The 14,856-nt window shown below is 46.3% G+C and overlaps 1 protein-coding gene across 9 annotated transcripts in view; it reads left to right on the top strand.

Annotated features, from left to right (window-relative positions):
• Nucleotides 1-14,856, top strand: part of LOC113460708 (tetraspanin-15) — a 39,911-nt gene that overhangs the window by 10,120 nt on the left and 14,935 nt on the right. For 6 of the 9 annotated variants that reach the window (XM_074559363.1, XM_074559361.1, XM_074559360.1 and 3 more), the window contains 4 exons: nucleotides 157-351; nucleotides 7,527-7,601; nucleotides 9,404-9,499; nucleotides 12,941-13,054. In XM_074559363.1, the coding sequence (XP_074415464.1) occupies nucleotides 157-351; nucleotides 7,527-7,601; nucleotides 9,404-9,499; nucleotides 12,941-13,054 (480 nt within the window). The remainder of the gene's footprint in view (nucleotides 1-156; nucleotides 352-7,526; nucleotides 7,602-9,403; nucleotides 9,500-12,940; nucleotides 13,055-14,856) is intronic. The other 3 variants (XM_074559368.1, XM_074559367.1, XM_074559362.1) reach the window with 2 other exon arrangements.

The following is a 14,856-nucleotide window of genomic DNA, read 5'->3' as shown; positions in this document are numbered from 1 at the left end:
GCTGCTGGGGCTGCTGCTGCTGGCGCTGGGCGCGTACGCGGAGGTGGCACCGCACGCTCGATGGGATCTTCCCAAAAACCCTGAAAACCCCAAACCCCCAAAAACCCCCATAAATCCCATAAATCCCATACTAATTCCCAGTTTTTCCCCCCACAGCTGCTGGGGCTGCTGCTGCTGGCGCTGGGCGCGTACGCGGAGGCCGAGCGGCAGCGGCTCCGCACGCTCGATGGGATGTTCCTGGCCCCGGCCGTGCTGCTGCTGGCGCTGGGCTCCCTCGTGTCCCTCGTGTCCCTCGTGTCCCTGGTGGGCCTGGTGGGCGCCCTGCGCGACAACCGCGCCCTGCTCCGCACGGTGGGTGAGCACCGGCCGCGGGATCACCGGGATGCGGGGGGATCCGGGGGGAACGTCCGTGGAATTCCATGGATTTGGGGTCATCTCCATGGATTTGGGGTCACCTCCATGGAATCCCATGGATTTGGGGTCATCTCTATGGATTTGGGGTCATCTCCATGGAATTCCATGGATTTGGGGTCATCTTCATGGATTTGGGGTCATCTCCATGGATCCAGGGGCACATCCATGGAATTACATGGATTGCGGGGTCATGTCCATGGAATTCCATGGGTCTGGGGTCATCTCCATGGATTCGGCATCACCTCCATGGATCCAGGGTCACATCCATGGATTGCGGGGTCATCTCTATGGATTTGGGGTCATCTCCATGGAATTCCATGGGTCTGGGGTCATCTCTATGGACTTCGGGGTCATCTCCGTGGATTTGGGGTCACCTCCATGGATCCGGGGTCACATCCATGGAATTCAATGGATTTGGGGTCATCTCTATGGACTTCGGGGTCACCTCCATGGATCCGGGGGCATGCCCGTGGAATTCCATGGATTTGGGGTCATCTCCATGGAATTCCATGGGTCTGGGGTCATCTCCATGGACTTGGGGTCATCCCCATGGAATTCCATGGATTTGGGGTCATCTCCATGGAATCCCATGGATTGTGGGGTCATCTCCATGGATTTGGGGTCATCTCCATGGAATTCCATGGATTTGGGGTCATCTCTATGAAATTCCATGGATTGCGGGGTCATCTCCATGGAATTCCATGGCTCTGGGGTCATCTCCATGGATTGCAGGGTCATCTCCATGGATTTGGGGTCATTGCCATGGATTTGGGGTCATCTCCATGGATTTGGGGTCATCTCCATGGACTTGGGGTCATCTCCATGGATCCAGGGGCACATCCGTGGAATTCCATGGATTGCGGGGTCATCTCCTTGGGTCTGGGGTAGTCTCTATGGAATTCCATGGATTTGGGGTCATCTCCATGGATCCAGGGTCACATCCATGGATTTGGGGTCATCTCCATGGAATCCCATGGGTCCGGCGTCATATCCATGGATTCTGGGGTCACATCCATGGAATTCCATGGATTTGGGGTCATCTCCATGGACCTGGGGTCATCTCCATGGAATTCCATGGATCCAGGGTAATTCCCACGGTTTGAGAATTCCATGGATCTGGGGTCATCTCCAGGGTTTGGGAGTTGCATGAATCCAGGGTAAATTCCATGGATTTGGGGTGATCTCCATGGACTTGGGGTCATCTCCATGGAATTCCATGGATTGTGGGGTCATCTCCATGGATCCAGGGTTATCTCTATGGAATTCCATGGATCTGGGGTCATCTCCATGGATCCGGGGGCACATCCATGGAATTCCATGGATTGCGGGGTGATCTCCATGGAATCCCATGGGTCTGGGGTCATCTCCATGGATTTGGGGTCATCTCCATGGAATCCCATGGATTGCGGGATGATCTCCATGGATTTGGGGTCATCGCCATGGATCCGGGGGCACATCCATGGAATTCCATGGATTGCGGGGTCATCTCTATGGAATTCCATGGGTCCGGGGTCATCTCTATGGATTTGGGGTCATCTCCATGGATTCGGCATCACCTCCATGGATCCAGGGTCACATCCATGGATTTGGGGTCATCTCCATGGATCCGGGGGTACATCCGTGGAATTCCATGGATTGCGGGGTCATCTCCATGGAATTCCATGGATTTGGGGTTGTCTCTATTGAATTCCATGGATTGCGAGGTCATCTCCATGAAATTCCATGGGTCTGGGGTCATCTCCATGGATTTGGGGTCACCTCCATGGAATTCCATGAATTGCGGGGTGATCTCCATGGCTTGGGAATTCCATGGATCCCAGGATCACATCCATGGAATTCCATGGATCCAGGGTAATTCCCATGGTTTGGGAATTCCATGGATCCGGGGTCATCTCCATGGTTTGGGAATTCCATGGAGGGAATTCCACAGTGTTTTCCCTCCCGAGGTCCCGGGGTGCGAATTCCCAGGAAAATCCAATTCCCAGGAAATCCAATTCCCAGAAAATCCAATTCCCAGAAAATAGAATTCCCAGGAAAAACCAATTCCCAGAAAAATCCAATTCCCAGAAAATAGAATTCCCAGGAAAATCCAATTCCCAGAAAATCCAATTCCCAGAAAATCCAATTCCCAGGAAATCCAATTCCCAGAAAATAGAATTCCCAGGAAAATCCAATTCCCAGAAAATCCAGTTCCCAGAAAATAGAATTCCCAGGAAAATCCAATTCCCAGGAAAATCCAGTTCCCAGAAAATAGAATTCCCAGAAAATAGAATTCCCAGGAAAATCCAATTCCCAGAAAATCCAATTCCCAGAAAATCCAGTTCCCAGAAAATAGAATTCCCAGAAAATAGAATTCCCAGGAAAATCCAATTCCCAGAAAATCCAATTCCCAGAAAATCCAGTTCCCAGAAAATAGAATTCCCAGGAAAATCCAATTCCCAGGAAAATCCAATTCCCAGAAAATGCAATTCCCAGAAAATAGAATTCCCAGGAAATCCAGTTCCCAGGAAAATCCAATTCCCAGAAAATCCAATTCCCAGAAAATAGAATTCCCAGGAAAATCCAATTCCCAGAAAATCCAGTTCCCAGCAGCAGCGCCTCCCCCTCCGTGCCCAACCCTCCCAAAAGGCCGGGAATTGTCGGGAATTGCTGGGAATTGTCGGGAATTGCCGGGAATTGCCGGGAATTGTCGGGAATTGTCAGGAGTTGCCGGGAATTGCCGGGAATTGTCGGGAATTGTCGGGAATTGCCGGGAATTGTCGGGAATTGCCGGGAATTGTTGGGAATTGTCGGGAATTGCCGGGAATTGTCGGGAATTGCCGGGAATTGCCCGGAGTTGTTGGGAATTGTCGGGAATTGTCGGGAATTGTCGGGAATTGTTGGGAATTGCCGGGAATTGCCGGGAGTTGCCGGGAATTGTCGGGAATTGTCGGGAATTGTCGGGAATTGTCGGGAATTGTCGGGAATTGTTGGGAATTGTCGGGAATTGTCGGGAATTGCCGGGAATTGTCGGGAATTGCCGGGAATTGCCGGGAGCTGTCGGGAATTGTCGGGAATTGTCGGGAATTGTCGGGAATTGCCGGGAATTGCCGGGGGCAGGAAGGAGCAATCAGAGGATGGGAATTGGCCCTTCCAGGAGAATTCCCAGAACAAAGGGAAATCAGGGAGAGAGGCCCTGGAGGAGCTCTTGGAGCCCAGCTGGGCCCGGCAGCTGCAGCGTTTTTGGGGTTTTTTATGGAAAAACGGGGAAATTGGGTTTGAAAGGATCCAGATTTGGGTTTTAAAGGGTCCGGGATGGTTTTTAAAAGGACTCAGAATTTGTCCTTAAAAGGATCTGGGATTTGTGATTTAAAAGGATCTGGGATTTGGGTTTTAAAGGATCTGGGGTCATTTTTAAAAGGATCTGGGATTTGGATTTAAAAGGATCTGGGATTTGGATTTAAAAGGATCTGGGATTGTCTTTAAAAGGACCCAGAATTTGTCCTTAAAAGGATCAGGATTTGGATTTAAAAGGATCTGGGATTTGTGTTTTGAAGGGTCTGGGATTTGGATTTAAAAGGATCCAGGTCCGTGTTTAAAAGGATCAGAATTTGCATCTAAAAAGATCTGGGATGGTGTTTAAAGCTGGATTTGTCTTTAAAAGGATTGGGAATCTTGTTTAAAAGGATCCAGGGTTGTGTTTAAAACTGGATTTGTGTTTAAACCTGAATTTTGTTTATACCTGGATTTGGGTTTTAAACGATCTGGGATTGGTGTTGAAACCTGGATTTGGGTTTTAAACGATCTGGGATTGGTGTTTAAACCCAGATTTGGGTTTTAAAGGATTTGGGATTTTTTTAAAGCCTGGATTTGGGTTTTAAACGATCTGGGATTGCTGTTCCAAAGGAGCTGGGCTGGTTCCTCCCCTGGTTTCTCCCTGGATTTGTGCAATTCCCAATGGAATTCCGCTGATTTGTGCCCGCTCTGTGCAATTCCCAATGGAATTCCGCTGATTTGTGCCCGCTCTGTGCAATTCCCAATGGAATTTTGGCTGATTTGTGCCTGTTCTGTGCAATTCCCAATGGAATTTGGCTGATTTGTGCCCATTCTGTGCAATTCCCAATGGAATTTTGGCTGATTTGTGCTCGCTCTGTGCAATTCCCAATGGAATTTTGGCTGATTTGTGCCCGTTCTGTGCAATTCCCAATGGAATTTTGGCTGATTTGTGCCTGCTCTGTGCAATTCCCAATGGAATTCCGCTGATTTGTGCCCGTTCTGTGCAATTCCCAATGGAATTTGGCTGATTTGTGCCTGTTCTGTGCAATTCCCACCGGAATTCCGCTGATTTGTGCCCGCTCTGTGCAATTCCCACTGGAATTTTGGCTGATTTGTGCCCGCTCGGTGCCGCTGGCAGCCCCATCCATCTCCACAGCATCCACCGGGAACGCCCCGGTCCCAACGGCCCCAAATCCCCGGGATCGATGGCCTGGAAACCCCAACCCCAACCCACGGGATTGGGGATCCAGAGGGACAGGAATTCACCCCAGATTTGCCCCAGAAGGACGGGAATTCACCCCAAACACAGGAATTCACCCCAAAGGGACAGAAATTCACCCTAAACACAGGAATTCACCCCAGATTTGCCCCGGAGGGACAGAAATTCACCCCAAAGGGACAGGAATTCACCCCAAACACGGGAATTCACCCCAGATTTACCCCAGAGGGACAGGAATTCACCCCAAACACAGGAATTCACCCTAAATTTGCCCTGGAGGGACAGAAATTCACCCCAAATTTGCTTTGGAGGGACAGAAATTCAACCCAGATTTGCCCCAGAGGGAGAGGAATTCACCCCAAACACAGGAATTCACCCCAAATTTGCCCCTCAGGGACAGAAATTCACCCCAGATTTGCACCAGAGGGGCAGGAATTCACCCCAAACACAGGAATTCACCCCAAATTTGCCCCTCAGGGATGGGAATTCACCCCAATCACAGAATTCACCCCAAACACAGGAATTCACCCCAAACACAGAATTCACCCCAAACACAGAATTCACCCCAAAGGGACAGGAATTCACCCCAAACACAGAATTCACCCCAAAGGGACAGGAATTCACCCCAAACACAGGAATTCACCCCAGGTTTGCCCCAGAAGGACGGGAATTCACCCCAAACACAGAATTCACCCCAAAGGGACAGGAATTCACCCCAAACACAGAATTCACCCCAAAGGGACAGGAATTCACCCCAAACACAGGAATTCACCCCAGGTTTGCCCCAGAAGGACGGGAATTCACCCCAAACACAGAATTCACCCCAAACACAGAATTCACCCCAATCACAGCATTCACCCCAGGTTGCCCCGCAGCACCAGCATTCCCAGCATTCCCAGCATTCCCAGATCCGCTGTCCCGGGCCCGGCCCGTGCGGGTTCGGGGGTGGCTGGGCAGGAACCGGAGCCCGGAGCTCATTAAGGAGCCGCTCCCAGAGGGATCCCTCCCTTCCGAGGCTGCCGCGGCAATGGGGATGGATGAGCTCGTTAGCGGCCGCGTTAATTGGATCGGGATCGAGCGGCTCCGCCTGAGTCAGCGCGCGGGGCCGGGGGAGATTCCCTGGGGAGGCTCCTCCGAGAAATCCGGGATTTGTTCGGAGCCTCGGGCCCTTCCCGGTCCCTTCCCGACCCTTCCTGGTCCTTCCCAAACCCTTCCCAATCTCCCTTCCCAATCCCTTCCTGATCCTTCCTAATATTTCCCATTCCCTTCCCAATCCTTCCTGATCCTTCTTAATATTTCCTGTTCCCAATTTTTCCTGATCCTTCCCAATTTTTCCATTCCCTTCCCAATTTTTCCTGATTCCTTCCCAATCCCTTCCCAATCTCCCTTCCTGATCCTTTTTAATATTTTCTGTTCCCTTCCCAATCTCCTTCCTGATTCTTTCCCAATTTTTCCTGGTCCTTCCCAATCCCTTCCCAATCTCCCTTCCTGATCCTTCCTAATATTTCCCATTCCCTTCCCAATCCTTTCCTGATCCTTCCCAATCCCTTCCCAATCCTTTCCTGGTCCTTCCCAATCCCTTCCTAATCCTTCTTAATATTTCCTGTTCCCTTCCCAATTTTTCCTGATCCTTCCTAATCCCTTCCTGATCCTTCCTAATGTTCTCCCTTCCCGATCCTTCCTAATATTTCCCATTCCCTTCCCAATCCCTTCCTGATCCTTCCCAATATTTCCCATTCCCTTCCCAACCCTTCCTGATCCTTCCCAATCCTTTCCTGGTCCTTCCCAATCCCTTCCCAATCTCCCTTCCCAATCCCTTCCTGATCTTTCTTAATATTTCCTGATTCCTTCCCAATTTTTCCTGATCCTTCTCAATCCCTTCCTGATCCTTCTTAATATTTCCTGTTCCCTTCCCAATCCCCTTCCTGATTCTTTCCCAGTTTTTCCTGATCCTTCTCAATCCCTTCCCGATCCTTCCCAATCTCCCTTCCCGATCCTTCCTGGTCCTTCCTAATATTTCCCGTTCCCTTCCTTTTCCCTTCCCAATAATTCCTGATCCTTCCCAATCTCCTTTCCTGGTCCTTTCTAATATTTCCCATTCCCTTTTTTCCTGATCCTTCCCAATCCCCCTTCCCAATCCCCTCCTGATCCTTCTTAATATTTCCTGTTCCCTTCCCAATCTCCTTCCTGATCCTTCCTAATATTTCCTGATTCCTTCCCAATTTTTCCTGATCCTTCCCAATCCCTTCCCAATCTCCCTTCCCAATCCCTTCCTGATCCTTCCTAATATTTCCTGATTCCCAATTTTTCCTGATCCTTCCCAATCGCTTCCTGATCTTTTCTGGTCCTTCCTAATATTTCCTGTTCCCTTCCCAGTCCCTTCCTGATTCCTTCCCAATTTTTCCTGGTCCTTCCCAATTTTTCCTGGTCCTTCCCATTCCTTCCTGATTCTTTCCCAGTCCCTTCCTGATTCCTTCCCATTTTTTCCTGGTCCTTCCCAATCTCCCTTCCCGATCCCCTCTCTGGGCTGGACGGTGACACCCGGGGGACACCGAGGTGGAATTTCCGCCAGAATTCCAGGAAAATCGGGAATTCCGGTGGCGAATTCCTCATTTCCCGGTGTCCTCTCCTCCCGCAGTTCTTCTGGGTGCTGCTGCTGATCTTCCTGACGGAGCTGCTGCTCATCCTGGTGGGGATCGTCTTCGAGAGCAAGGTGGGACCCAAAACGGGATGGTCATTACAGAAATGGGATGGTCATTCCCAAAAATGGGATGGTCATTCCCAAAAACGGGATGGTCATTCCCAAAACGGGATGGTCATTCCCAAAAATGGGATGGTCATTCCCAAAAATTCCACTGTCAGTCCCAAAAATGGGATGGTTAATCCCAAAAAATGGGATGGTCATCCACAAAAATGGGATGGTCCTTCCCAAAAATTCCATTGTCATTCCCAAAATGGGATGGTCATCCACAAAAATGGAATGGTTATTCCCAAAAATGGGATGGTCATCCACAAAAATGGGATGTTTATTCCCAAAAAATGGGATGGTCATTCCCAAAAATTCCATTGTCATTCCCAAAACGGGATGGTCATCCACAAAAATGGGATGGTTATTCCCAGAAATGGGATGGTTATTCCCAAAAATTCCATTGTCATTCCCAGAAATGGGATGGTTAATCCCAAAAAATGGGATGGTTATTCCTAAAAATTCCACTGTCAGTCCCAACAAACAGAACGGTCATTCCCAAAAACGGGATGGTCATCCACAAAAATGGAATGGTTATTCCCAGAAATGGGATGGTTATTCCTAAAAATTCCACTGTCAGTCCCAAAAACCAGAATGGTCATTACCAGAAATTCCATTGTCATTCCCAAAAATGGGATGGTTATTCCCAGAAATGGGATGGTCATTCTCAAAAATTCCATTGTCATTCGCAGAAATGGGATGGTTAATCCCAAAAAATGGGATGGTTATTCCTAAAAATTACACTGTCAGTCCCAAAAAACAGAATGGTCATTCCCAAAAATGGAATGTTTATTCCCAAAAAATGGGATGGTCATCCACAAAAATGGGATGGTCATTCCCAAAAATTCCATGGTCATTACCAGAAATGGGATGGTTATTCCCAAAAATTAAATCATTATTCCCAAAAATTCCATTGTCATTCCCCAAAATGGATTTTTTTTTATCCTTGACCATGGAATTGTCATTCCTGAAAACAGAATGGTTATTCCCAAAAATGGGATGCTCAGTCCCAAAAATGGAATCATTATTCCCAAAAATTCCATTGTCATTCCCAAAAACCAGAATGGTTATTCCCAAAAACTTCATTGTCATTCCCAAAAAAACCAGAATGATTATTCCCAAAAATGGAATGGTTACCCCCAAAAATTGAACGATTATTCCCAAAAATTCCCAAAAATTTGGTTTGTTATTCCCAAAAAACCAGAATGGTTATTCCCAAAAATTCCATTGCTATTCCCCAAAATGGAATTGTCACTGCTGAAAATTGAATTTTTTATTCCTGACCATGGAATTGTCGCTCCCAAAACTGGAATTGCAATTCCTCGGGATGGAACTCTGGGATGCAGCAGGAGTTTTAAAGTGAAATTAATTTAAAATCAATTTTAATTAATCGGGATGATATCAAAAGTGAATTAAAGGCCAAATAAAAGGGGAATTGTGGGAAGCACAAATCCCCCTCTGGAACAACGGATCTTCATCAAACCCCCAATCCCAGAATTAATTGGATTTCAGGTGAAATCAACCACGACCAGGAATTAATTTCGATATGCAAATCAGCTTTGTTGATATGCAAATGAGGAACAGCAAAAATCCAGCAGATAAAAATTCCTTGGGTTGGATGAGGCAGGAACGGATCCAAACCGCTCCAAAATTGTGGATTTTATCCCAAAAAATCCCCTTGGGATGGGGCAAATCCCTGCTCTGGTGTGGAAAATGTGGAATTTTGTGTTTTCCGTGGATTTTCCCAATTTTTGTGTTTCTCCACCCAGATGAACGAGGTTTTCCACTCCAACATCCAGGAGGGAATCCGGCACTACTACGACGACCTGGACTTCAAAAATATCCTGGATTTTGTGCAGGAAAAGGTTTGGGTGGGAAAAGGGGAAATTTCCCAAGGAATTCGCGATCCCGTGCCCCATTTCCCCTGGATTTGCAGGATTTTTCCCTGAAATTCCCTGAATTTTCAGGGTTTTCCCCCTGGATTTTCCCCCTGGATTTTCAGAATTTTCCCCCTGAATTTTCAGGGTTTTCCCCCTGGATTTTCCAGAGTTTTCCCCTGGATTTTTCCCCTGGAGTTTCAGGATTTTCCCCCTGGATTTTCTGGAGTTTTCCCCTGGATTTTCAGGATTTTCTCCTGGATTTTCAGGATTTTTCCTCTGAATTTTCCCCTGGATTTTCTCCTGGATTTTCAGGATTTTCCCCCTGGATTTTTAGGCTTTTTCCCCCTGGATTTTCAGGATTTTCCCCTGGACTTTCCAGAGTTTTCCCCTGGATTTTTCCCCTGGAGTTTCAAGATTTTCCCCTGAATTTTCAGGATTTTTCCCCTGGATTTCCCCCTGGATTTTCAGGATTTTCCACCTGGATTTTCCAGATTTTCCCTCTGGATTTTCCGGAGTTTTCCCCTGGATTTTCAGGATTTTCTCCTGGATTTTCAGGATTTTCTCCCTGGATTTTCAGGATTTTTCCTCTGAATTTTCCCCTGGATTTTCTCCTGGATTTTTAGGCTTTTTCCCCCTGGATTTTCAGGATTTTCCCCTGGATTTTCCCCCTGGAGTTTCAGGATTTTCCCTCTGGATTTTCAGGATTTTTCCCTGGATTTTCCAGATTTTTCCTCTGAATTTTCCCCTGGATTTTCTCCTGGATTTTCTCCTGGATTTTCAGGATTTTCCCCTGGATTTTCCAGAGTTTTCCCCTGGATTTTCCTCCTGGAGTTTCAGGATTTTCCCTCTGGATTTTCAGGATTTTTCCCCTGGATTTTCAGGCTTTTTTTCCCCTGGATTTTCCCCTGGATTTTCAGGATTTTTCCTCTGAATTTTCCCCTGAATTTTCTCCTGGATTTTTAGGCTTTTTCCCCCTGGATTTTCCCCCTGGATTTTCAGGATTTGCCCCTGGATTTCCCTGAAATTCTCTGGATTTTCAGGATTTTTTTCCTCATGGATTTCAGGGTTTTTCCCCTGGTTTTTCTGGAGTTCTCCCCTGGATTTTCAGGATTTCCCCCCTGAATTTTCAGGATTTTTCCCCTGGATTTTCCCCTGGATTTTCAGGATTTTCCCACCTGGATTTTCAGGATTTTCCCCTGGATTTTCAGGATTTTTCCCCCTGGATTTTTAGGCTTTTCCCCCCTGGATTTTCAGGATTTTCCCCCTGGATTTTCCAGAGTTTTCCCCTGGATTTTCCCCTGCATTTTCAGGGCTTTCCCCCCTGGATTTTCAGGATTTTCCTTGGAAAATGGGAGCAGAGGGAAAAACCTCTCCCAAAATCTTCTCCTGGATGATTTTAGCACTTAAAAAGTGGCCAAACCCAGCGCAGGCTCATTTTTATTCCGTGGAGGATTCGGGGTGACTTTGATTGGAATTTTTTAATCTTTGCTGCAGGAAACAAAGAGATTTTTTTAATTTGAATTTTTTCCCCTTTGGAGCTGCAGGATTTGATCCCAATTGATCCTGACAGGAAGAGAAATCCCGGAGGGATTTGTGGGGTGGCCAAGAGCCCCCAAATCCATCCCTGCCTGGGGAAAAATGGGATTTGTCACCTGGAATTAAAGCGTGGAAATGGGGATGGATCTGAGCCCCTCTGAAATGGGGGATAAATGGGAAAAATTCCCTTTTTTTTTAACCCTTCGACTTCCCATGGGATCGGAATTCTGGGATTGGGATGGATGGAATCCTAAAATTCCCTCATCCCAGGTTTTTCCAGCCTGGCCTTGGACACTTCCAAAGGATCCAAAAATTCCCTGGGAATTCCATCATCCCAATTAATCATGATCCCAATCAATGATAATTCCCTGTTCTCCCAATCGTTTTCCCAGGATTTTTAAGGAATTTCCACGGCTGGAAAAATTCCCTGGGAATTCCATCCGGGCCCTTGCCAGGGAGGGATTGCCCCCCAAAATCCCAACCCCAAATCCCTTTGGAGGGGGAATCGCTCCCCTTTTCCCTGGAATTTTGGGGTTCCCGGCTCTGTGTTTTCCCTGTGTTTTCCCTGTTTTTTTCCTGGAATTTTGGGGTTTTTCAGCTCTTTATCTCCCTGTGTTTTCCCTGTTTTTTCCTGCAATTTCCCTGGAATTTTGGGGTTTCCCAGCTCTGTGTTTTCCCTGTGTTTTTCCTGGAATTTTGGGGTTTTTCAGCTCTTTGTTTTCCCTGTGTTTTTCCCGGAATTTTGGGGTTTCCAGCTCTGTGTTTTCCCTATGTTTTCCCTGTGTTTTCCCTTTTCCCCTGGAATTTTGGGGTTCCCAGCTCTTTTATCTCCCTGTGTTTTTCCTGTGTTTTTCCTGGAATTTTGGGATTTCCAGCTCTGTGTTTTCCCTGTGTTTTTCCTGCAGTTTTCCCTGGAATTTTGGGGTTTCCAGCTCTTTGTTTTCCCTGTGTTTTCCCTGTATTTTTCCTGTGTTTTTCCTGGAATTTTGGGGTTCCCAGCTCTTTGTTTTCCCTATGATTTTCCTGTGTTTTTCCTGAGTTTTCCCTGTGTTTTTCCTGAAATTTTGGGGTTTCCAGCTCTGTGTTTTCCCTGTGTTTTTCCTGCAGTTTTCCCTGGAATTTTGGGGTTCCCAGTTCTTTGATCTCCCTGTGTTTTTCCTGTGTTTTTCCTGGAATTTTGGGGTTTCCAGCTCTGCATTTTCCCTGTTTTTTCCCTGTGTTTTCCCTGCAGTTTTCCCTGAGTTTTCCCTGTGTTTTCCCTGTGATTTCCCTGTGTTTTCCCTGCAGTTTTCCCTGGAATTTTGGAATTCCCAGCTCTTTGTTTTCCCTGTTTTTTTCCTGGAATTTTGGGGTTTTTCAGCTCTTTATCTCCCTGTGTTTTCCCTGTGTTTTTCCTGCAATTTCCCTGGAATTTTTGGGTTCCCAGCTCTGTGTTTTCCCTGTGTTTTTCCTGCAGTTTTCCTGTTTCCCCTGGAATTTTGGGGTTTTTCAGCTCTGTGTTTTTCCTGTGTTTTTCCCGGAATTTTGGGGTTCCCAGCTCTGTGTTTTCCCTGTATTTTCCCTGTGTTTTTCCTGGAATTTTCCCTGGAATTTTGGGGTTTCCAGCTCTGCATTTTCCCTGAGTTTTCCCTGTGTTTCCCTGCAGTTTTCCTGCTGTGGAGGGGATGAATTCCGGGATTGGGAAGTGAACCAGTACCTGGAATTTTGGGGTTTCCAGCTCTGCATTTTTCCTGTGTTTTCCCTGTGTTTTCCCTGTTTTTTCCCTGAGTTTTCCCTGAGTTTTCCCTGAGTTTTCCCTGTGTTTTCCCTGCAGTTTTCCCTGTGATTTTCCTGTGATTTCCCAGAGTTTTCCCTGTGTTTTCCCTGAGTTTTCCCTGTGTTTCCCTGCAGTTTTCCTGCTGTGGAGGGGATGAATTCCGGGATTGGGAAGTGAACCAGTACCACCGGTGCAACGGCAGCGGGGCCCTGGCCTGCGGGGTGCCCCACTCGTGCTGCGTCCGAGGGGTGAGTGGGGAACGGCCCAAAATCCTGGGAAAAATCCCAAAATTCCTGGGGAAATATCCCAGAAATCCAGGGGAAAAAAATCCCAGAATTCCGGGAAAAAAATCCCAAAATTTCAGGGGAAAAATCCCAAAATTCCTGGGGAAATATCCCAGAGATCCAGGGGAAAAAATCCCAGAATTTCGGGGGAAAAAATCCCAAAATTCCAGGGAAAAAATCCCAAAATTCCTGGGGAAATATCCCAGAAATCCAGGGGGAAAAAATCCCAGAATTTCGGGGGAAAAAATCCCAAAATTCCAAGGAAAAAATCCTAGAAATCCAGGGAAAAAAATCCCAAAATTCCAGGGAAAAGTCCCAAAATTCCAGGGAAAAAATCCCAAAATTTCAGGGGAAAAAAATCCCAAAATTCCTGGGGGAAAATCTCAAAATTCAAGGGAAAAAACATCCCAGAATGCCAGGGAAAAAATAAAAATCCCCAAATTCCTGGGAGAAATCCAAATATTTCAGGGACAATATCCCAGAGTTCCATGGAGAAAATATCCCAGAATTCCAGAGAAAAAATCCCAAAATTCCAGGGAAAAAATCCCAGAATTTCAGGGAAAAAATCCCAAAATTCCTGGGGGAAATCTCAAAATTCAAGGGAAAAAATATCCCAGAAAGACAGGGAAAAAAATATCCCAAAATTCCAGAGAGAAATCCAAATATTTCAGGGACAATATCCCAGAGTTCCATGGAGAAAATATCCCAGAATTCCAGAGAAAAAATCCCAAAATTCCAGGAAAAAAATCCCAGAATTTCAGGGAAAAAATCCCAAAATTTCAGGGGAAAAAAATCCCAAAATTCCTGGGGGAAAATCTCAAAATTCAAGGGAAAAAACATCCCAGAATGCCAGGGAAAAAATAAAAATCCCCAAATTCCTGGGAGAAATCCAAATATTTCAGGGACAATATCCCAGAGTTCCATGGAGAAAATATCCCAGAATTCCAGGGAAAAAAATCCCAACATTTCAGAGAGAATATCCCAAAATTCAAGGGAAAATATCCCAGAATTGCAGGGAGAAAAATCTCAGAATTGCAGGGAAAAAAATCCCAAAATTTCAGGGAAAAAAATCCCAAAATTTCTGGGGGAAATCTCAAAATTCAAGGGAAAAAATATCCCAGAATGCCAGGGAAAAAAAAAAAATCCCCGAATTCCTGGGAGAAATCCAAATATTTCAGGGACAATATCCCAGAGTTCCATGGAGAAAAGATCCCAGAATTCCGGGGAAAAAAATACCAACATTTCAGAGAGAATATCCCAAAATTCAAGGGAAAATATCCCAGAATTCCAGGGGAAAAAAAATCTCAGAATTCCAGGGAAAAAAATCTCAGAATTCCAGGGAAAAAAATCCCAAAATTCCAGAGAAAAATCCCAAAATTCCAGGGACAATATTCCAGAATTGCAGGGAGAAAAATCCTAGAACTGCAGGGAAAAATCCCAAAATTCCCAGGGAAATCACTTCTAAAATTTTGAAGAGCAAAATTTTGCTAAAAATTGGATTCCTCCAACCCCAAAATTTTGCTAAAAATGAATTTCATCCAGCCCAGCCCTGCTCCAGGATTCCATCCCAGGACGAAACCTCAGGATCCTGAAAATCCCCAAAAACCCCAAAGCAGGGCCAGGAAAATTTGGGATAAATCCCAAAAAGGCAGCGAGGAAAATTCCTCATCAATCCTTCATTGTTCTTAATGGAGAAACAGGGAAATGTGAAGGGCTTTAATTAGGCTGATATGCAAATGAGATGCAGATTTGAGCTGCTCTCTAAT

The sequence above is a fragment of the Zonotrichia albicollis genome, chromosome 26, assembly GCF_047830755.1.
Source record: "Zonotrichia albicollis isolate bZonAlb1 chromosome 26, bZonAlb1.hap1, whole genome shotgun sequence".
In the NCBI taxonomy this organism is placed as follows: Eukaryota; Metazoa; Chordata; class Aves; order Passeriformes; family Passerellidae; genus Zonotrichia; species Zonotrichia albicollis.
The sequence above is the reverse complement of the archived record's forward strand: the minus strand, read 5'-3'. Positions and strand labels throughout refer to the sequence as shown.